The 21,748-nt window shown below is 42.9% G+C and overlaps 1 protein-coding gene across 2 annotated transcripts in view; it reads right to left on the minus strand.

Moving 5' to 3' along the window:
* Positions 1–220: 220 nt before the first annotated feature.
* Positions 221–21,748, minus strand: part of g3bp1 (GTPase activating protein (SH3 domain) binding protein 1) — a 57,177-nt gene continuing 35,649 nt past the window's right edge. Inside the window, exons 7-12 of one of the 2 annotated variants that reach the window (XM_072512602.1) lie at positions 16,989–17,169; positions 15,185–15,286; positions 13,725–13,827; positions 3,664–3,792; positions 1,865–1,983; positions 221–1,381 (exon numbers count right to left, since the gene is read on the minus strand). In XM_072512602.1, coding sequence (XP_072368703.1) covers positions 1,115–1,381; positions 1,865–1,983; positions 3,664–3,792; positions 13,725–13,827; positions 15,185–15,286; positions 16,989–17,169 — 901 coding nt within the window. In that variant the 3' untranslated portion in view covers positions 221–1,114. Of the gene's footprint in view, positions 1,382–1,864; positions 1,984–3,663; positions 3,808–13,724; positions 13,828–15,184; positions 15,287–16,988; positions 17,170–21,748 lie in introns of both variants that reach the window. The other variant, XM_072512603.1, reaches the window with a different exon arrangement.

The following is a 21,748-nucleotide window of genomic DNA, read 5'->3' on the forward strand; positions in this document are numbered from 1 at the left end:
TTGAAACAGCTGAGTTTTAAATAAACCATTCAAGAGTTAAGGTTTTAAGAAACTTTGGTCTGCACAGTCTAAAAAGTAATGAATTGAATTAAGAATCAATGCAGGCCAGCTCAAGACCTCCCAGCTTTTAATACTTTCATTAGAATTTTACTCGTCAGCCAACCAAACACCCGACCCAAATGGCCACCTTCCCAGAACAAACACCACAAAGCCGTGCATATTGAATAAAGCAATCTACATTTATTTGTACAACTTTGCCAAGATTGGAATGAGAGATAAATAGAAGGCACAACCATACGCTTTACAATACAAACTAAACCAGAAAAGTTTTTCTGCAATTTACAGTTTTAAAAAAAAATTCACAATTCCAGAGGAAACGTGTCTTGATGTCAAGTATGCCAGAGTTGAATGTTTTTAAAAGTCCCACTGTAAAAGAGATTCTTCCAATGATGAAAACAAAAAAGAGAAAAAAAGTTGAAGACTTACATCTATTGTATTAGTCCACTCCTGATCTTAATAGCACAGCAGCTCGGCACAGGAATTGATAACTTTCGCCAGTTTATAGCACTGCAGCTTATTACCAATCATTTAGTGATCACATTGGTTCCATTCCAAATACAGATAGCACGATGTTCCATTTGTTGACTAGGAAAACACTGTGCCAAGTAGAGTGCTTTAAAAATAGCAGAGTGCTACAAGTTTTTCCGAAGATGGATGTCTGTGCAAAACAAAAAGCAACCTGGTTTCCAATTTAAAAATTCTGCACCAAATTTCAGTCAAAAGGGCCAACACGTTCCTGGGAGGCAGCAGGTATTAAAATCCAGTTCATAGTTGTTAGTCACCCCAATCCACTGGAGTCAGAATCTGTCTTCAATCAAGAGATTCTGGTTTTAAAATCCGTTTTTCTTAAACAAATAAAAATTTCAGACAGGATGTTTTGTGGGACGACGACTGCTACACAAGTCGAGAACAAAAAAAAGGCCATGTTCTGTACTGAAAAAAAATGATAATCTGTACAGGTCGAAATCACATTCCAAAAACAAAGCTGAATCACAAGAGCATGAGAGAGAACATCTGTACCATCAGCTCACACCAATAGCCAGTGAGGATACTTTCAGTGACGTGGCCCCGAGAACCGAGGCTCTCCTTGTCCACCTCCTCTTCCAGCTCCTGGTCCAGGTTTCTGTGTTAGCCCTCCTCTGGACAGGCCACCCCTGCCCTCCCGATCACGCATCATGCCACCACCAAGACCACCACGGGGTCCACCAGGTCCTCTTGGTCTATTTTCTCGGCGGTCATCGCCCCTACGTTCACCTTCACGAATAGGCCGGGTTTTCTTCTCCTCCACATTCAGTCGGAGCTCTCCTCGGAACTTAATGGGCTATAGGGAAGGGAAGAGAGACAGAAAAGTAGTTTTGTCCAAATGCTTCCCAGTCTCTTTCATAAAAACAATGCCATCTACTTAGCCATGAATTAGGACAAGAAAAAATCAGCCCAGCAACTCTTGACAAAAGTATGAAATAATGACAATCTTCAATCCAATTTCAGAGCAGCACAGGAGTATAAATACGGGTTTCAGAGCCATGCACTTTCTGGTTAACTTTGTGCAAATCACCAAGATCAGACTGGTTTTTATTAAGCAAAATGATATGAACATTTTGTGATTTGAGAATGTAAAGTTATAATGGAATAGGTTTCCCACAACTGTATTGAAAATTTTATGATGAATGATAAATAGAAAAGATAATTTTAAAAATGAGCATCGGTCGGAAAATGGTGGAAGGATATACCCCAACCATTTTAAACTCAAATATAACAGTGAAGAAATAGACAAACAGCTTACACATTACCTATCACACATTACCTTGCTACTCAGGATCTTCTGAACTGGTTCTGGATCATCAAAAACCACAAACCCAAAGTTGGGCAGTTTTCCACCACTACTCTTGGTGTTAATACGAAGTTCCACCACATTGCCATATCCTGCAAAGAAAAGAATTGCCACATCGTAATACCTTATAGCTTTCAACTTTATTGTACATGCCAGAGTTCCACAGATACATTTCCAACCAACTGATGCCTTGCATTGTGTGGTGTGGATTAGTTATACAATGACAAACTTCCCAGCCCCAGTTTTTACCAAGAAGATGTTTATAACCTTGAGTGTACAGATCTCAGCTTGAAACTGGCTTGAGAGCTTGTTATTCTGCACATTAACAAGATGAATGCTCATGCCAAACAATTCAAGATTTGAGGAGGCCATTCAACAAACAAGTTGGTAGTATTCACTCAAGACGAATTTGCAGTGCAACGAATCACTGAAGAAATGGTGCTGTTGTGTTCATTTAGATTGAAAAACAACCCAGTTTAAATTCTAATCGATGTGCAGTTAAAACAATGGAGATAAATATAAAACCATTCCCCCTTTAGCCTTTATATTTTAAGACTCGTAACTAAGTACCAAAATCCTAAAACCTGAGATTCACCATTAGTATCAATGAACATTTTATTGCTAGAGGTAGTCAGCAATTATAAACCAACACTGACCAGATTATAGTACAATGGACTTGGAATATTCCTGTAATCAGCTCAGAAAAGAAATGGCATAAATTTTAACCCATGTAAGCATTGCTCAAGATTGCAGGCAAACATTGTTCAGGGAACCAATAGGTGCCAGAAACAGACAAGGAAACAGAATGCAGTGGCACAGCGGTTAGCATTGCTGATTCACAGTGCCAGGTACTCGGGTTCAATCTCGACCTTGGTTGACTGTCTGTACGGAATTTGCATTTTCTCCGTGTCTGTGTGGGTTTCCTCCGGGTGCTCAGGTTTCCTCCCACAGTCCAAAGATGTGCAGGTTAGGTGGCGTTATGGGGATAGGGCAGGGAAGTGAGCCTAGATGGGTGCTCTTATGGAGGGTCAGCTCAGACCCGATAGGCCAAATGGCCTCCTTCGACGTCTGGTTTAGCACTGGGCTAAATCGCTGGCTTTGAAAGCAGACCAAGGCAGGCCAGCAGCACGGTTCAATTCCCGTACCAGTCTCCCCGAACAGGCACCGGAATGTGGTGACTAGGGGCTTTTCACAGTAACTTCGTTTGAAGCCTACTTATGACAATAAGCGATTTTCAGTTCACTGTTGGGATTCTATAAAATGGTTTCCTTAGTGACCTCAGAGATACATGTGACCAGTCAACAATAACAATGGACTACAGCAGCCACATGGATCAGAAGGTTGCACGTATTGTCTTCAAGTCAGACCTTACTTAACTGCTCGTAGCTAGTACAACACCTGCAGTGTGATAATTGCCCTGCATACTTCTGTACCTGGAGATCCAGATAAGGACAGGATCAGAGTCAATACAACAGTCTCACATGAATAGCCTTTGGCAATGATTAGGTTCAATTTTGAAGAATGGCCAATTGGCATGCTATTGGAAGGCTTTGAGTCAGTATAGCTTAGCAACAATCAGTGCTGTTAAAGGAAGTAAACAAAAAATAAATTAGCAGGCTGCGTTTGGAGTCTGCAATCTAATCTTAATGTTGCAAATACAATGCTGAATCGTAAGCTACAGAAAAAATCCACACTAAAGAGAGGAGGCTTTTAAAAACAATCCCTGCTTCCTAACACACTTACTCAACAATAATTTTAAAAATTCAACAAACCTGTGAAAAATTCTTTCAATTCTGTCTCATCAATATCATGAGGTAAGTTCCCAACAAATAACTGATGACTGTCAGGGTATCGAATTGTCCTCCGTGTTTCTGTATCCCCAGGTTCATTTTCACTGCGACCTGAAACAAAAAAACCTACTTTCAAGATCCTCCAGAATGTCCTTGAACACCAGCTACAGCAGCAATTTATCAAACAGTGGTGTTTAACATGTTCAATATGGTCTTACGGCTCCTGTGAATTCTATAAATTTCTTGAAGATCGCAACCTTCTACGAACTGTATTTCCCTCACCATTAGTTAGTTTAAGTAGAAACGGTTTATGACACATCAACTTGCTCGGAAGTTAGACACAAAGTGATAAACCTCAATTTATTAAATTAAGATTTAAAAGTTAGAGGTGCACTACATAACACACAAGGCAAAGTACTGTAACCAATGAGGAAAATTTGGTGGGTACTACTTTCACTGTTCAGCCACATTGACGATACCGTCCTCAAGATTGCTTTAAGACTATCCAGGACCCATTTCTCTTACAGCAATAAAAGAATCCCCTTTCGGAAACATTCTAATATCACCTAACTTCTTGATCGGCTTTTTCAACTCATAGTTCAGCATCTATTTTATTCCCATATCTATTTCCTCATCACTTAAAGCACTGTTATAGTATTATGCATCTTATTTAAATCCATTGGTGATGTCATCAGTAAGTGCTCTGACATGATTAAATGTTATTGTAAACTGGGTATATCCGTATTTCACTGCCATTCGTTCTTATTCTTATATCTGTTACTATTATTTTAACTAGTTGCTTTTATATTTAAAGAAGATTAACAAGATTACCGAGTTTCGGCTGCCTTTTTCTGGTCAAGTTACCACATCTTTTTTGCAACAAGAATAAAAAAATTCTACCTTCCAGCATGTTCAACACAAAGTTTTGCTAAGTTTACATACGGAAGACAAGTTAGCAGCACCATGGCTACGTTTGGGTTTATCAGTGAGTTTGTGGAAGAGAACAAGAACTGGACTGAATATGTGGAACTGTTGGGACACTTTCTTTGCCAATGAGATCGTAGATGAAAAAAAAGATGAGACAAGGAAGCACCCAATTCTCCTGAGTGTGTGTGGGGCAAACACTTACAAGTTAGTGAGAAATTTAACTACAGCATGGAAGCCGGGGGGGGGCATTTCATTTGTCGATTTAGTTACACTCGTTCAGAATCACCACAATTCTAAGCCCTCGGTAATTGAACGTTTCAAAGTCCAGTCATTTAGGGAGGATAGGGCAGTCTGTGGAAAACTTTGTTGTTGAATTGCACCAGCTCCCTGAACATTGCGGGTTTGGGAAGACATGTTTTGAGACAGACTAGTCTGTGGCATTAATGATGATAACATTCAGCGATGTTTGCTAGAAGTGATACTTACTTTTACAACAATTTTAGAAGTTTCTCAGGGCATGGAAATGGCTGCAAATAATGCAAAAGATATTCAGAAGGCCAGGTGCACTGCATCAAGTAAAGAAAGAAGCTCCAAGTACAAAGGTGAAGACAGTAGATTGTTTCAGGAGTGGAAAGTCACACTATGTAAATCATTATAAGTTTATAGATGCTTGTTACATACCAGTGCAACAAGTAGGGGCATTTAGCGAAGAAGTGCCGAGGTGCTGAAAGAAGTCTAAGACTAAGCAGGGAACTTCAAATGCAAGGAAGCCTCAGTCAACGGCGCATCGCTTGGAAAGCTCAGACCAGGCAGAGGAGCACTATTACATGTTGAGTGAGGGCATGCATAGCCTATTTATGCTACAGTGGAGGATGATGGACAGAAAATCAAGATGGAGGTGGACCCAGGCCTCTGTATCAGTAATCAGTGAGGAGACCTTCAGGAAGATTTGGGGCTCCAAAGCAGGTACCAGCCCGTACTCAGGCAGGAATCAACCTTCGGACAAATACCAGCGAGACGATAGCATTGGTTGGAGCGTTAGAGCGAAGTAAAGTCACCATAGTCCCAGATGACCATGGGCTGCTTTCCTCTTTTGAGGAACAGAACTGACTGGTGGTGATTTAACTTGAGGATCACCACATCTCATGCAAGGGGCAAGGTTGAGAAGGCGGGCCTTCAAGAATAAACTCAACCAGCATGGGAATTGAAAGTGCGCTGTTGGCCGCGCTTTGCATCACGAACCAGCTGTCCAACCAACTGAGCTAAACTGGCCCCGGTAGACATTGAATAAAACAGCCAAGAAGCAAGAGCAGTTTGTGGTAGTAAAAGGGCATGGGCTTAGTCTACTCGGGCGTGACTTGCTCAGGAAAGTTCAGTTGAACTGGGGTGAGATAAAGCACACAAAAGTGACAGAAGACATCATTCAGAAATATCCTGAGGTTTTCAAGGACAAACTGGGTACATTGCGTGGCACCAGTTAAATTGTCCGGAGAAGTTACAGCGGCTTCAAAGGCTAGCAATCATTGAGCTCATTCAGTTTTCACATTGGGCAGCTCCAATTGTTCCTGTTCTTAAAAGTGATGGTACTGTGCGCAGGTGTGGGGATTAGAAACTACCATTAATTAGGTTTCCAAGCTGGATGCTTACCCGTTGTTCAGGTTTTCAATCCTTGCAGGAGGAAAAACTTTTTCAAAACTGGACATGAGCCAGGCCTAGGTACAACTCTTGCGAGAGGAAGATTTGTAGCAGTACATGCCCATCAACACGAATAAAGGGTCGTTCAAGTATAATCATTTGGTTTTGGGCATAATCCAGCCTAGCAAATTTCCAAAGATGGACAACCTGTTACAAGGCATTCCTCGTGTTGTAGTCTACTTAAGATGACATTTTAATTTTAAGACTGAGGAAGAGCACCTCGGCAACCTGGATCGTGTTTTAAAAAGGTTTTCAGGGGTGAGACTGTCTGAAGCGGAGTGCATTTTTCAGGCACCAAGTGTGGAAGGGAAAGTTCGAGTAATTAAGGAAGCTGCAGAACCCAGGAATATGGCCGAGCTCAGGTCACTATTATGGAAAGATTTTGCCAGGCAGCACGGTGGCGCAATGATTAGCATTGCTGCCTCACGGTGCTGAGGTCCCTGATTCGATCCTGGCTCTGGTTCATTGTCCGTGTGGAGTTTGCACATTCTCCCCATGTTTGCGTGGGTTTCGCCCCCACAACCCAAAGATGTGCAGGTTAGGTGGATTGGCCACGCTAAATTGCACCTTAAATTGGCTTTCAAAGACGTGACAGCTCTGCAGCAATCAAAAAATCTGCTAGTCGATTTTGGTCCATACAGGACCAAATACTCTATTGTACAATGCCCCACCCTATGGGCCATGCAATGGAGGACGGGTCGAAAAACCGATCGGATTTGCACCTAGAATATTGACAAAGGTTGAAAAAGGGTATTCACAGTTGGACAGAGAAGGTCTAGGTATCATTTTTGAGTTATCAAGATTCCATCAGTACCTCTATGGTTGTTCGCTCACCGTATGCAAGCCACTGATGAACCTTTTCAGCAAGTCACAATGTATTGCTCCCATGGCCTCAGCAAGCAGCGTTGGGCTCTTATTTATCAGTGTATCAGTACAGCTCTGCGTACAGGGCAGGGAAGGGCAATGCTAACATGGACGCATTAGGTCATCTCCCTTTACCGGAAATTTTTAATTATAAATTTAAAGTGCCCAATGTATTTTTTCCAATGGTAGGGCAATTTAGCGTGGCAAATCCACATACCTTGCACATCTTTGTGTTGTGAGGGTGAGACTCACGCAGACACGGGGAGAATGTGCTCCCTTTACCAGATTTGCTAACCAAGGTATTGTGCCCTTCCGAGATGATTTTCTTACTAGAGAGACTTGCCCAATCTCCAGTGAGTGCTAAACAAATTAAGCAGTGGACGTACAGAGATCCTATTCTGTCACAAGTTAAAAAATTTCTGATGCAAGAATGATCATCAATCATAGAAGATGGTGGGTTGAAGCCTTATTTGAGGCACAAAGACAAGTGTGCAGGAAGGTTGCATACTGTGGGGATTGAGAGTAGTTGCTCCACCCCTGGTCCTTCGCAAGTAATTATGAAATTCATGAGGCTCATCCAGGTGCCCCTCAAATGAAAGGTTTAGCCAGGTCGTATGTTTGGTGGCCCAATATGGACCAGGATTTAGAGAACAAAGTGAAGCCCTGTTCTGCACATCAATCTAATCCCGAAGATGGCACCACTACCGCCATTACATCCCTGGGAGTGGCCTGATCGTCGTTAGTCGAGCATTCACGTGGATTTTGCAGGTCCTTTCATGGGTCACATGGTTTTAGCATGTGGATGCACATTCTAAGTGGCTAGAAGTATACATGAGCAACATTACAGCTCCCAGTACGATAGAGAACATATACGAGTTCTCAAGAGTTACTCGATTCTCTCATTTCTGATAATGGTACAACATTTACAAGCAATTTTTTCCAAGAGATTATGCTAAGGAATGGAATACGCCATATGCATACTGCATCTTTTCATCCAGATTTAAATGGTTCATTCAGATTCAAAACCGAGGTCTTTGGTAGTGAAATTGAACAGAGTGTGCTGTTCAGACATTGAAGGGATGTTTGAAGAGGATGGCAGGTGATAATTCAGGGACCAAGTTCTCCAGTGGTTAGCACTGCTGCCTCACAGCGCCAGGGTCTTGCGTTCAAGTCCGGCCTTGGGTGACTGTCTGTGTAGAGTGTGAACTTTCTCCCCATGTCTGTGTGGGTTTCCTCTGGGTGTTCCAGTTTCCTCCCACAGTCCAAAGATGTGCAGGTTAGGTTGGCTGCTCTTTCAGAGGGTCAGTGCAGACATGATGGGCCAAATGGTCTCCTTCTGCACTGTAGGAATTCTATGGGACTGGATTATTGATGGGTAAAAAACCAAAGTCTCACCTGGATCTGCTACATCCAGATGTCAAAGCAAGATAATAATCTTTATTATTGTCACAAGTAGGCTTACATTAACACTGCAATGAAGTTACTGTGCAAAGTCCCCTGTCTCCATATTCCAGCGCCTGTTCGGCTACAGAGGGATAATTCAGAATGTCTAAATTACCTATCAGCACGTCTTTCGGGGCTTGTGGGAGGAAACCCACGCAGACACAGGGAGAACGTGCAGACTCCCGGGACCCTGGTGCTGTGAAGCAACAGTGCTAATCGCTGTGCTACCGTGCCGGATAGGATCAGTACATTAGTGAGAGGATGTTAGATAAGAAGATAAAGATATAAAATCTGTTTGGGTAGAGCTAAGAACCAGCAAGGGTCAGCAAACTTCAAATTTTTCATGGGCCAAATAGTGGTTGCAATGTTGGTACAAATGGTAATACATAAAATCAGGAAGTAGAGGTAAATGTAACACGGGTAACAGAGTAGTCATGGTGACTCCAATCTACATAAGACTGGGTAAACCTAAATAGCACTAATGCAGAGGGCGACAAATTCCTGGAAAGTATACGTGACCGTTTTTTAGAACAGCATTGCTATATTTCTTTATTGCCGCAAAGAGAAAACGTACTGAAAAGTGGGAAGGAGACAAAAGCAGAAGGAGACACATGATTATCATGCTAAGGAGAGATGTTTTAACCTGAATGATTGTGATATCAGCAATTCAGGCAATAACCATCGTTGGCTACGTGGAGTTATTCTTAACCGAGGTGGGTCTTTGGTTGTGAAATTGAACAATGGAAGAGTTAGTCGCAAGCACTAAGATGATATTCATCTACGCCATGACTCAAACAGCAAAAGTCCCAAGGAAATGCAGGTGTGGAAGTTGAACAAGTGGTTACTGTTGTACCAAGATGTCCAGTGGCTTCAGCTTCAGGAGAGGGACATTCATACAGATATTCAACCTACACCTGCGCGCACAAGTTCAGTTGAACTAAGTCACGCATCACCAGAGTTGGCAGAGTCACCAGTGGTACTGGGTAGTCACAAAGCTCCTGAAAGACTTGACATATAATTAAGGCATTAGTTTCATTGTATCTCTGGGGATTAAAATTTAAGGGAGTAAGTTGTTAGAGTGCTATTATTATGCATATTGTTTAAATCCATTGCTGTCATGTTTAAGTGCTTTGACATAATTAATTGTTGTTACCTGCGTAGATTCATATTTAACCATTAGTTCTGATTCTTTTCCTTTACTGTTCTTTCTTTTTTTTTTTTTAAATTTAAGAGTACCTAATTATTTGTTTCAAATTAAGGGGCAATTTAGCATGGCCAATCCACTTAACCTGCACATCTTTGGGTGAAACCCACAGACACGGGGCGAATGTGCAACCTTCACACGGACAGTGACCCGGGGCCAGGCTCGAACCCGGGTCCTCAGCGCCGTAGGCAGCAGTGCTAACCATTGTGCCGCTGCCTTTACTGTTACTTTAATGTTCAACTAGCTGCATCCATTTTGAATCCATTCTGTACTTTACACCTTATTTTTTATATATTAAAAGATGATTAACCAAAGAGTAACCAAAGGCAGCACGGTAGCATTGTGGATAGCACAATTGCTTCACAGCTCCAGGGTCCCAGGTTCGATTCCGGCTTGGGTCACTGTCTGTGTGGAGTCTGCACATCCTCCCCGTGTGTGCGTGGGTTTCCTCCGGGTGCTCCGGTTTCCTCCCACAGTCCAAAGATGTGCAGGTTAGGTGGATTGGCCATGATAAATTGCCCATAGTGTCCAAAATTGCCCTTAGTGTTGGGTGGGGTTACTGGGTTATGGGGATAGGGTGGAGGTGTTGACCTTGGGTAGGGTGCTCTTTCCAAGAGCCGGTGCAGACTCGATGGGTCGAATGGCCTCCTTCTGCACTGTAAATTCTATGATAATTAACATGTTGGCTACCATTTTGCAGCCAGGTTAGCACAAACACAATAAATCAAAAGGTGCTGCACATGTTGCTTTTTTCACATTTTACTTGGAAAATTCATTAATAAATTTGAAATCAATAGTCCCTGCAATGGTGACCATAACCAACGTAAATCCCATCCGATTTGCTTATGTCCTGAAGTGCAGGGAATCTTCTGCCCATACCTGGCCAGGCCTACATGTTACATTAGGCCCACAGCAATGTAGATGACTCTTAAAATGTCCAACAGGTTAGTTTTACCAAACCATAGATGGACCTCCCAGCATTGAACTATGCACCAGAAACTACAATGGTGAACATGTGGAGGATTGCACAGAATCAGCAGAGCTATCCCATGGACTTGTCAGAAAACAGCCTGACACTGTCTGGAAGATTTGATTCAGTGAGTATGACTATGTCCCAGACACTGTCATTATTGGGCAGCATGGTAGCAGTGGTTAGCACGGTTGCTTCACAGCTCCAGGGTCAGCGTCTGTGCAGTGTCTGCAGGTCCGCCCTGTGTCTGCGTGGGTTTCCTCCATACGGTCCGATTTCCTCCCAGTCCAAAGATGTGCAGGTTCGGTGGATTGGCCATGCTAAAGTGCCCTTAGTGTCCAAAAAAGGGTGGGATGGGGTTACTGGGATAGGGTGGAGGTGTGAGCTTGGGTAGGGTGATCTTTTCAAGGGCCGGTGCAGACTCGATGGGCCGAGTGGCCTCCTTCTCCACTGTAAATTCTATGATTACTATCCTTGGATACATCCTGCCCCACTGGCAGGGAAGATGCAGTGTGGCAGCACAGTGGTATACAGTCAGGAAGGAGGTGCCCTGGAAGGCCTCAACAATATTGACTCTGGACCCCATTACATCTCATGACATAGGCTCAATAATGGGCAAGGAAACCGTCTGCAGATTATTACCTACAGTCCACCTTCAGTTGATGAATTAGTTCACCTCCGTGTTGAACACCAGTTGCAAAAAACATTGAGGATGGCAAAGAGCACAGAATGCTGTCTTGGTGGTGGACTTTAACGTCCATCACCAAGTCTGGCTAGGTGGCACCAACACTGACTGAACCTTGAAGGGCAGAGCAGGTGGGCTGTGTCTGCAACAGGTGGTGAGACAACCAAGAGGGGAAAACCTAATTGACCTTGTCCTCACCAATCTACTTGCTGCAGTGCATCTGTCCATGACAGTATTGTAAGCATGACTATCGCAGTCCGTGTGAAGATGAAGTCTCTGATAATATAATCTTTATAGTCGCAAGTAGGCGTACATTAACACTGCAATGAAGTTACTGTGAAAGGCCCATACTGAGGAGTCTGTGTGTGTTGCGTTGGACTACCACTGCACTAAATGGGATAGATTTCAAACTGGATCAGCTTAGCCATGGGTTTTGGAGCGCAAATCTTCAGCAACGTAGATAGGATATTGTCAGTGACCTTCATTGTGACCAGTCGCTCAGCCATATCTTGAAGTCAGGCAGTGTAATTTGAATTGGCTGAAGATTGGCATTTCTGATCTCAGAGGTCCCAGGAGAAGAGCAGAGGGTCATCCACTGCACAAATCTGCCTGAAGACTGATGGAAACACTTCAGCATTATTGCTCATTTACTCAACTTCGCCATCATTAAAAAATATGGTGTTCCTGAAGCTGCCTCCTTCCATTAAGTTCAATGGTGGTCCACAAAATTCACAGTAAAACTTTGGCCTAATCCATTGATTGTATGATCACTTATCTGGCTTTTAGTCTGTTGTTTTAACATCTATGTAAATCATTTATTGCCACTACACAGCGTTGGCACGTCATCCTGAGAAATATCTGATAATATCCTGACATGTCCCTCTGCATGACTCATTGAGGCAAATTTGATCATCTAACTGGATTGTGATGGACAAGGTGAGGGATATACTGGCTCATGAGGTTTTTAATAGGAATGTGAATTTGTATATTATTACAGATAAAGACAAGAGACCTTATGCCAACAGTCAAGGTGGAATATGTGCAACTTAATTAAGGGGTAACCTGAAAATACTCGTGGCAAATAAAGATTAACGCTGGTTCCAAATAATGCACACATTACAGTTCTTCTCTCCAGACCAGGTGTGGTTACGGGGATGGGGCAGGAGTGTGGGCCTAGGTGGGGTGTGCTTTCGGAGGGTCGGTGTAGACTCGATGGCCCGAATGACAACCTCCTCCTGTACTGTGGGGATTCTATTCTATACCTACCTTCATCCAGCTTCAACTGTTGTTTTTTAAGCTAGGTTAAGCATAACCTCCTTAAAGACCTTTCTATCACTGCCAATCTCCATTGTGACTCAAGGCATTAAGCTAAACAGAAAGATATTGATGTTTAGGGTCAGAAGGAGCTATGGCACTAAAACAGCACTGAGTCTCCAGTTTAGATAAAGGATATTAAAATGTAAGCATGTGCAAGCTTGGCCTTAAGGATTGCTGCAATACCTTGTGGTAAACAATGAGTTTTTGTTCAAATAAATTCAGTATTAAATGAAATGTAGCATATAAATTACAAACTTAAATCATTTGGTGTAAAATGGATTTAATTTTTTTTTGGTCTTCATCATGCAATAGATTGTAGCAGTTTATAATTCTGCTGCTATAGATGACCATTCATGGCTTCTTCTCATGACTATGGACAAGTCTTGAGCTGTTGGGTCAGTTCTTATTCATTCCACTGAGCATTGTGAAATTGCCACACAACGCAACATATCTTGTGTGAAGCACAATGGTTAACACTGTTGCTTCACAGCGCCAGGGCCCCAGGTTCGATTCCCAACTTGGGTCACTGTCTGTGCAGAGTCTGCACTTTCTCCCCATGTCTGCGTGGGTTTCCTCCAGGTGCTCTGGTTTCCGAAAGACGTGTTTATTAGGTGAATTGGACATTCTGAATTCTCCCTCGGTGTATCCAAACAGGCGCCATAGTGTGGTGACGAGGGGATTTTCATAGTAACTTCATTGCAGTACTACTGCAAGCCTACTTTTGACACTAATAAAGATTATTATAGACCGGCAAGGACTAGTTCAAGCAGGTTTCTCACTCGTGTGTTTTCCAAATACCTGCCAGAAGTTCAGTATATATTAATCAGTTCAAATTGGAAACTTCAATGGGCTCATAGTTTTACCATAAGCGTGAGATACCCAGCTGACTCCAAATATAAATTATGCTATCACTAACTTTTTACATAACAGCATTTTACCTGGCCTGGGGCCCCGAGGTGGCACACCCTGCCGTTCCCTAATTCGCTGATTGCTAGGCCTTGGGGGTGGAATCTGTATTTCTGGTTTTGTCTCCGGTCGAGGCTACAAAAAAAAAAAACACAAATAACTCTTCTCATACTCTTAGTTCTTTAAAAAAATCTTAAAACGATTCAGATAAAAATCACAAAAATGCAATGAATTTGAGCTCTCACATTCTGAGGATACAGTGTTTGATATTAATTCAACCATAAAACAGCAATATACATGTGGAACTACAGGAGTTCCATTCACTATGAAAAAATCTAGAAAGTTGCAAATGTTCGAAAAGACCCCAGCAGCAAAATTCAAGTATATCCCAGTCAGAAAGGCATACCCGGCAAAATGCACACAAGTGTGGTACTGCTTCAGGCAGGTTTGAGTAATGAATACAAAAGAATACAGAAAAGCACCGACTTTCACAGGAAGCTTAACATCTCTTCCCCCACCCCCACCAAGATGGTTTATATCGGGAGGGGAAAAAATATATATAAAGACCCCATTAAGAGCAGCAGTGGTTAGCACTGCTGCCTTAAGGCATCAAGGTCCCAGGTTCGATCCCGGCTCTGGGTCACTGTTGAAATGAAAATCACTTATTGTCACAAGTAGGCTTCAATGAAGTTACTGTGAAAGGCCCCTAGTCGCCACATTCCGGCGCCTGTTCGGGGAGGCTGGCATGGGAATTGAACCCGCGCTGCTTGGCCTACTTTAAAAGTGTGCTAAACTAGCCCCTTCACGTGGAGTTTGCACATTCTCACCATGTTTGCGTGGGTTTCATCACCACAGCCCAAAGATCTGCAGGGTAGGTGGATTGGCCATGCTAAATTGCCCCTTAATTGGAAAAAATGGATTGGGTACTCTAAATTTTTTTATTTTTTTTAAAAAATATCCCATTAGGCCTCAAGTTCTTTGAGTTATCTGCGAAGCACACATAATAAATTGGTTTCAGGCTAGAACTTAGGCGGGATTTTCCGTTTTGCCAGCACCTGGGGGTTTCCCGAAGGCGTGGGGCTACCCCACAATCGGAAACCTCATTGACCAGCTGGCGTAACGGAGAATCCCGCCGGCGGGTCGAGGCTGAAAAGTGGTATGGTGGAGAATCCAGCCCCTTATACCTATGCAAAGTGCTTGGACGTGAGATACACAAGAATCAGCTCCAGTGGCTGCGTAATAAGGAGGTGAAAAATATATCCTTGCGATCCAGCAAGCCCTGTTGCAACTGGACATGTATACATTAACTGAAGACAGGATGGGGCTGACAGATGACCAACAGCAGTTTTGGTGAAGTATGGAATGGTAACTTGCACCCACTGAACCGTACGCCAGTAAGCAGTAATCAGGGAATGAGTGGTAAAAGAAAACTGTAATGGATTTGTTTTAAGGAACAGAACTTTAGTGCCAGCATTAACAGGTTAATCATTACCTGTGGTGTTGGGGCTTTGACAACATGAGGTGGAATTCCAGTAGTGGGGACAATGCCACTAGGGGGCAGATTCTTACTTGTTACTGAAGCCCAGGAGAACGTCTGGAGAGAAAGCAGTTATGATAGTCAGAAACCCAGAACACGTTATCATAGTAAACAAATTACCAACTATGCACACAGCAATACTATGCAATATATCAGAATGTCCTGCATAAAGTCACAACCCAAATAATTAAAATATAAACTGCACCAAATCACAGAACGATCAACACTCAGATATAACAAAGGGTCAAAATTTCTAAGGAATGGCAATCACAGACTGACTGCTTTTTCACTTAGTCTGGAGCTCCGCATTTTTCACCTGCCATTCTGACTCAAGGCTGGTGAAAATGTGCAGTGTACCAGCTCCTGGAACTCTTCAATACATGGCAGCAGCGTCAAGGGAAGTCAAAGCCACGTCTTTTTTTTTTTTTTTTACAGCCCTAGTTGCTGTAAAACAAAATAGGTTTTAAAGATCTCAGCCACTGATCTCAAGAAGACAGTGAGGTAAGTATTTTAGTTACCCAGGAGCTTGTCGTAGTTTTAATCCTTCTAACTTTTCTTGGGTAACTACTCAGCGAAGACAATGAGAACCACCTGAAGTCTCCAATTTAAATTGGTGTACTGGATGGATCCAGGTGCAGGTTAAGTGCTCATCGAAGCTTCAACTTCCCAGACAATTCCCATGCTGTCCTTGCATCAGGTCCTCAGCTGGGAGGAGGGGAGGGGTTCCTCAGCACAGCTTCTGGTGTACCTCAGCAGTACAGCTCCCTCAGAGATCACATGTTCTGGGCCTATGGGCCTGGTTTTAACTCCATGAAGGTGGAGATTTTGAATAGGTTTGAAATCAGACTCAATGTATTGGCATGCAAATTAATGCTGTCATGTTAAGCAATATATTCACAGATCAAGAACGAGGATGGGCCCAAGTTTCAGGAATTACGTTCTGAAGAAAAAGTGAACTTAGCAATAAACCGCTTGATCGTAGATCATAGAATTTACAGTGCAGAAGGAGGTCATTTGGCCCATTAAGTCTGCACCAGCCCTTGGAAAGAGCACCCTACTCAAGCCCACGCCTCAGATTTATCCCCGCAACCCAACTAACCTTTTGGACACTAAGAGGCAATTTAACATGGCCAATCTACCTAACCCGCACATCTCAGAATGACAAAGAAATAGGAGCTTGAGTGAGCAACGTGGTCCTCCAAGCTTGCCCCACCATTTAACATGGTCATGACTGATCATCTCTCTCACCTTCACAGCATCCTTATACCCCTTAATACACAAAAATCTACAGGTCTTTCTCTTGCATCAGCCTCCACATCTCCCTGGGCTCGAGAATGCCAGATTCACACAACCATTTAAGTGATAAAATATTTATCTCAATCCTAAAAACAGCCCCCACCCCTTATTCAGAGATCGTGACCACATGTTCTACATTCCCAAGCTTAAGGAAACATTGCTCCAGCACCTATCCTGCCAAGCCACTGAATAATTTTTATTTCAATTAGATTATCTCTTATTGTTCGAAACTCTCAAGAAAGTAGGCCTAGTCTACACATTCCTTCCTCCCAGGAAACATTAAACGGGGGTTGGATTTTTTTTGTTTAATATAAATGAAATTATGCTATTGTGTAAATTGTTTTCAAACATGATCCCCAAATAATTAATGGAATATGTTTAATAGAAGTGAAATTAAGAATATAAGTAATAAATGGCCTGTGAAACTGGAGAAACTCTCTTCTACTGCAAAATTCACTCATACCCTGGAATCCTCCGTTACAACTGGTGCTGGATCAGCAGGTGGAGGGGATGGAGATTTTACCACAGGGTCCTCAGCAACCTCCTCCTCCAATACAGGCTCAGACTTTACTTCCTCCACAGGTGGCTCCGGTTCTGGTTCTGATGGAACAATGTGTTCTTCTAAGGGTTCCTCTAACCCATTGCTGCAATTAGACAGTGCACAAAGTCAAGACACTCCAGTGCATCCTGATGTAATTAAGCAGTTAAATAACTATTGCCGAGCAATCCAAATAAAATATCTGCACCATTAATCTGGTAACATTAGTCATAATGTGCCTGGATAGACAGACATTACACAGGCAGCTTGGTTTCATTAACAAGATACTTGTTTTCCCCAAAACCTTCCTTCCACCTTTCAATAAAAATAAAATGAGTACACGAGGGGTGGGGAAGCACAAAGAATTAAGTTAATAATTTCTCAGCCAACAGTGCAGGACGCCATTCAGCTAATTGGGTGCACCAACTCTCCAAAAGAGGACTCTACCTGCGTCCACTCGCCCACCCTATCCCAGTAACCTAACCAGCACATCTTTGGACTGACTGGGAAATTGTAAATTAGGAATATGAGCAGGCCACTCGGACACTTGAGCCGGGGGAATAAGAGATTAATGACCAAGAACCACTGGTATCTTTCAAATCCTACTGCCAAGCAACTGCAGCATCATCTAGCAGTCAAATTGGCATGACTGCAAAATCTAAGATGACATTATTGTAATCAACAAAAATATCTTAATTCTCTACTACAGTGCAAAAATATTGTTCGTGTCCCTCACCAAAATGGCATTCAATTGCCATGACTTCAGAGAGCCAGGTGGAGTTCCAAAAAACTAATAAATTTGTACAACTTTAATTTTAAGAACAACCATGACAAAGACTTTAAACACAACCGTGATTTTAATCTGTCCATTCATACATCCATGCCCCTGGTAACAGGGTTGTCCCAGGTATACACTAAAATTTGATAATGGACAGTAACTATTTCTAACACAATCAGGAAGGCAAAGAGGAACTCTGAAACTAAGTTTTCAAGGAACTTAAGAATAATGAAAAAGGAAGACTGTGATGGCAATAGAGCCATGAAGGGATAGACAGGTTAAATCACGGGTAACATTGTCAGAAATATTAAATAAGTATTTTGCTTCAGTATTTACCAAGGGGATAATATAATAATCTTTATTATTGTCACAAGTAGGCTTACATTAACACTGCAAAGAAGTAACTGTGAAAATCCCCTCGTCGCCACACTCAGGCGCCTGTTCGGGGACACAAGAGGGAGAATTCAGAATGTCCAATTCTCCTAAAAAGCACGTCTTTCAGGACTTGTGGGAGGAAACTGGAGCACCCGGAGGAAACCCACGCTGAAAGTGCAAACTCCGCAGTCAACCGAGGCCGGAATTGAACCCGGGTCCCTGGAGCTGTGAGGTAGCAGTGCTAACCACTGTGCCTCCATGCCGAGAAATGAAAAATGAAAGAATAGTCAGCTGTGATTTCAAAAGGGAGAATCTTGCTCGACTAACCTTACTGATTTTTGAGGTGACAGAGTAGACAATGGAAGCAGCAGCTCTAATTCGGTTTTCTAAAGGCCTTCAACATGGTGCCCCGTAACAGACTAATGAGCAAGGCCACAGAATGTGCAGTCAGAGACAAGTGGTAGAATGGATTGTTAGCTGGTTTCAAGATAAGAAAACAGAGTGGGAATAAAAGGTAAGTGATTCAGAATGGCAGAGGTGGGAAGCTGTGTTCCACAAGAATCAGTACTGGGACCACTGCTGTTCACAATTTACATCAATGACTTTGGAAACAAAAACACAATTTCAAAAACTTGTACACTATACCAAATTGGAGTTTGGGGGAGCAGTCAATACCGAGGATGACTAAGTGCAAATCAGGATAATTCAATCATTTCTGGTTAGCAAAACGTAACTAATGAATCACACAAAGGAAAAATGGGGTAGTTGAATATTTTTAAGGCAGACGTAGATAGACTACCTTGTTAATCAAGATGCTACGGGTATCCGGGTAGGCAGGAAAGTGACATTTAAGCCAGTCAGGTCAGCCGTGATTATATTGAATGGCAGTACAGATTAGAGGGGCCGAATGGCCTACTCCTGCTCCTACCCTGATACATTTTGGAGGAAGGGTAGGGAATTCAATCATTACTTGGAAGGTGCAGGTCTAGGTGGGGTAGAGGAACAAACAGACCATGGAGTACAAATATATCAATTACTAAAACTTATTCCACTTTAGCAAGACCATTAAAAAAAGCAATTACGGGGCAGCACGGTGGCGCAGTGGTTAGCACCGCTGCCTCACGGCGCGAGGTCCCTTGTTCGATCCCAGCTCTGGGTCACTGTCCGTGTGGAGTTTGCATTCTCCCAGTGTTTGCGCGGGTTTCGCCCTACAACCCAAAGATGTGCTGGGCACATTGATGGGCCACGCTAAAATTGCCCCTTAATTGGGTACTCTAAATTTATCTTTAAAAAAGCAAATACTAGCCTTTATTTCTAGCAGGACTCCACATTCTGTGGCCATGCCACAGAATAGTCTATTATGGGGTTGGTCAGGTGGGCAGATCAGTAGCTGATGGAATTGAATCCTGGAATATATGGGGTGAATCATTTTTGAAAGAGTAACAAGACAACGACGTACTCAATTGAATGGCAGGACACTAGGAAGTTCAGAGAAACAGGGATCTTGGGGTGCTTACCCACAGATCCCTGAAGGCAGCAGGACAAGACAATAGGATAGTTAAGGCACATGGGACACTAGCATTTATCAGCCAATGCACAGATTATAAGTGCAGGTAGGTTATGTTGGAGCTGTTCAAACTTTGGTTTGGTCACAGCTGGAGTAGTGTGTGTAGATTTGGTCGCTTCACTATAGGGTGAAGGATGTAATTGTACTGGAGAGGGTGCAGAAGAGATTTACCGGGATGTTTCCTGGGATAAAGCATTTCAGCTATGAAGAGAGGCTGGATATGCTTGGGTTGATTTCTTTAAAGTAGAGATATTAGAATTTACAGTGCAGGAGACCATTCAGCCCAACGTGTCTGCACTGGCCCTTGGAAATAGCACCCTACTTAAGGCTGAGGTGGGAGCGGATTGAGGTGTATGAGGTTGAGGGGTATGGAAAGCGTATATAGGAAGCAGCTGTTTCTCTTAGTTGAAGGGTCAATAACAAGGGGGAAAATTTTAAGTTGAGGAGCAGGAGGTTTAAAGGGGATTTGAGGAATGGCTTTTGGGCTCAGAGGGTGGTGGGAGTCTGGAATCCACTTCCTGTGAGGATAGTAGAGGCAGAAAACCTCATAACCTTTAAAAGGTACATGGGTGAGCACTTGAAATGTCATAACATTCAAGACTACGAACCAAGTGTTGGAAAATGGCTTAGTGTAGATTTAGTGTAGTTTTGTTGATGCAGACTCAATGGGCCGGAGGACCTGTTCTGCGCTGTATAACCTTTATGTTAACCCTGTGTGGAACACTTAAGAGTACTGCGAGCAGCTCTGGTCCCTATATTAGGCGCAGGAGAGCTTGGAGACAGAATTTATATGGATGATACCATTTATCAGGAAAGGATTGACATGCTTGAGTGACTTCTTTCTTGAAAAAGCTGATGGGTGACCTAGTAGTTGTCTTTAAAATTCTGAATGGCTTTGAGAGTGGATACCAGAGAGAATATTTCCTCTTGTAGAGAGAAACATAGCTAGAGGTCATCCACATAACAAAGTCAAAAATCCAATAAGAAACACGGGAGACTCCTTCACCCAAAGAACATTAGGAATGTGGAACTCACAACCACAGTGATTTAGGTTTGTCACATGTACCGAGGTACAAGTGAAAAGTATTGTTCTGCGTACAGACCAGGTAGATCATTCCATACATAGGGAGGCACGGTGGAGCAACGGTTAGCACTGCTGCTTCACACCACTGAGGACCCGGGTTTGATCCCGGCCCCAGGTCACTGTGTGTGGAGTTTGCACATTCTCCCAGTTTCTGCGTGGGTCTCACTCCAAGAACCCAAAAATGTACAGGGTAAGTGGATTGGCCACGCTAAATTGCCCCGTAATTTGGGGGGGGGAGAAGAGATTGGGTACTGTAAAAAAAAAAATTTTTTTAAGATCGTTCCATACATCAAAAACATAGGACATATGATAAATACATAGACACCAGGTGAAACATATGGAGTATAGCGCTACAACAGTAGAGAAGATGCGTAGAGAGATCGGTTCAGTTCATAAGAGGGTCATCCAGGAGTTTGGGAACAGCGGGGAAAAGGCTGTTTTGACTCTGTTAGTGCGTGTTCTCAGATTTTTCTATCTTCTGCCCGATGGAAGAGGTTGGATTAGAGAATAACACAGGTGGGAGGGGTCTTTAGTTATGCTGCCCACTTTCCCAAGGCAGCGGGATATGTAGAGTCAATGGATGGGAGGCGGGTTCGCATAATGGACTGGGCTTTGACTTTCTTACGGTCTTCAGCCGAGCAGTTGCCATGCCAAGTGAATGGTTGAAGCAAATAATATAGATGCATTTTGAAACCCGATAAGCATATGAAGAGAGTAGATAGTTACAATGGTAAATGAATAAAAGATGGGAGGAGGTTGGAATGGAGCAGAAACACTGGCACAGACTGATTGGGCCAAATAGCCTGTTCCTGTGCCGTATATCCCATGTAATCCAATGTCCCAAACACAAATACTCAACGCCCCTAAACAACTTTAAAAAA

This window comes from Scyliorhinus torazame, chromosome 7, assembly GCF_047496885.1.
Source record: "Scyliorhinus torazame isolate Kashiwa2021f chromosome 7, sScyTor2.1, whole genome shotgun sequence".
Taxonomy (NCBI): domain Eukaryota; kingdom Metazoa; phylum Chordata; class Chondrichthyes; order Carcharhiniformes; family Scyliorhinidae; genus Scyliorhinus; species Scyliorhinus torazame.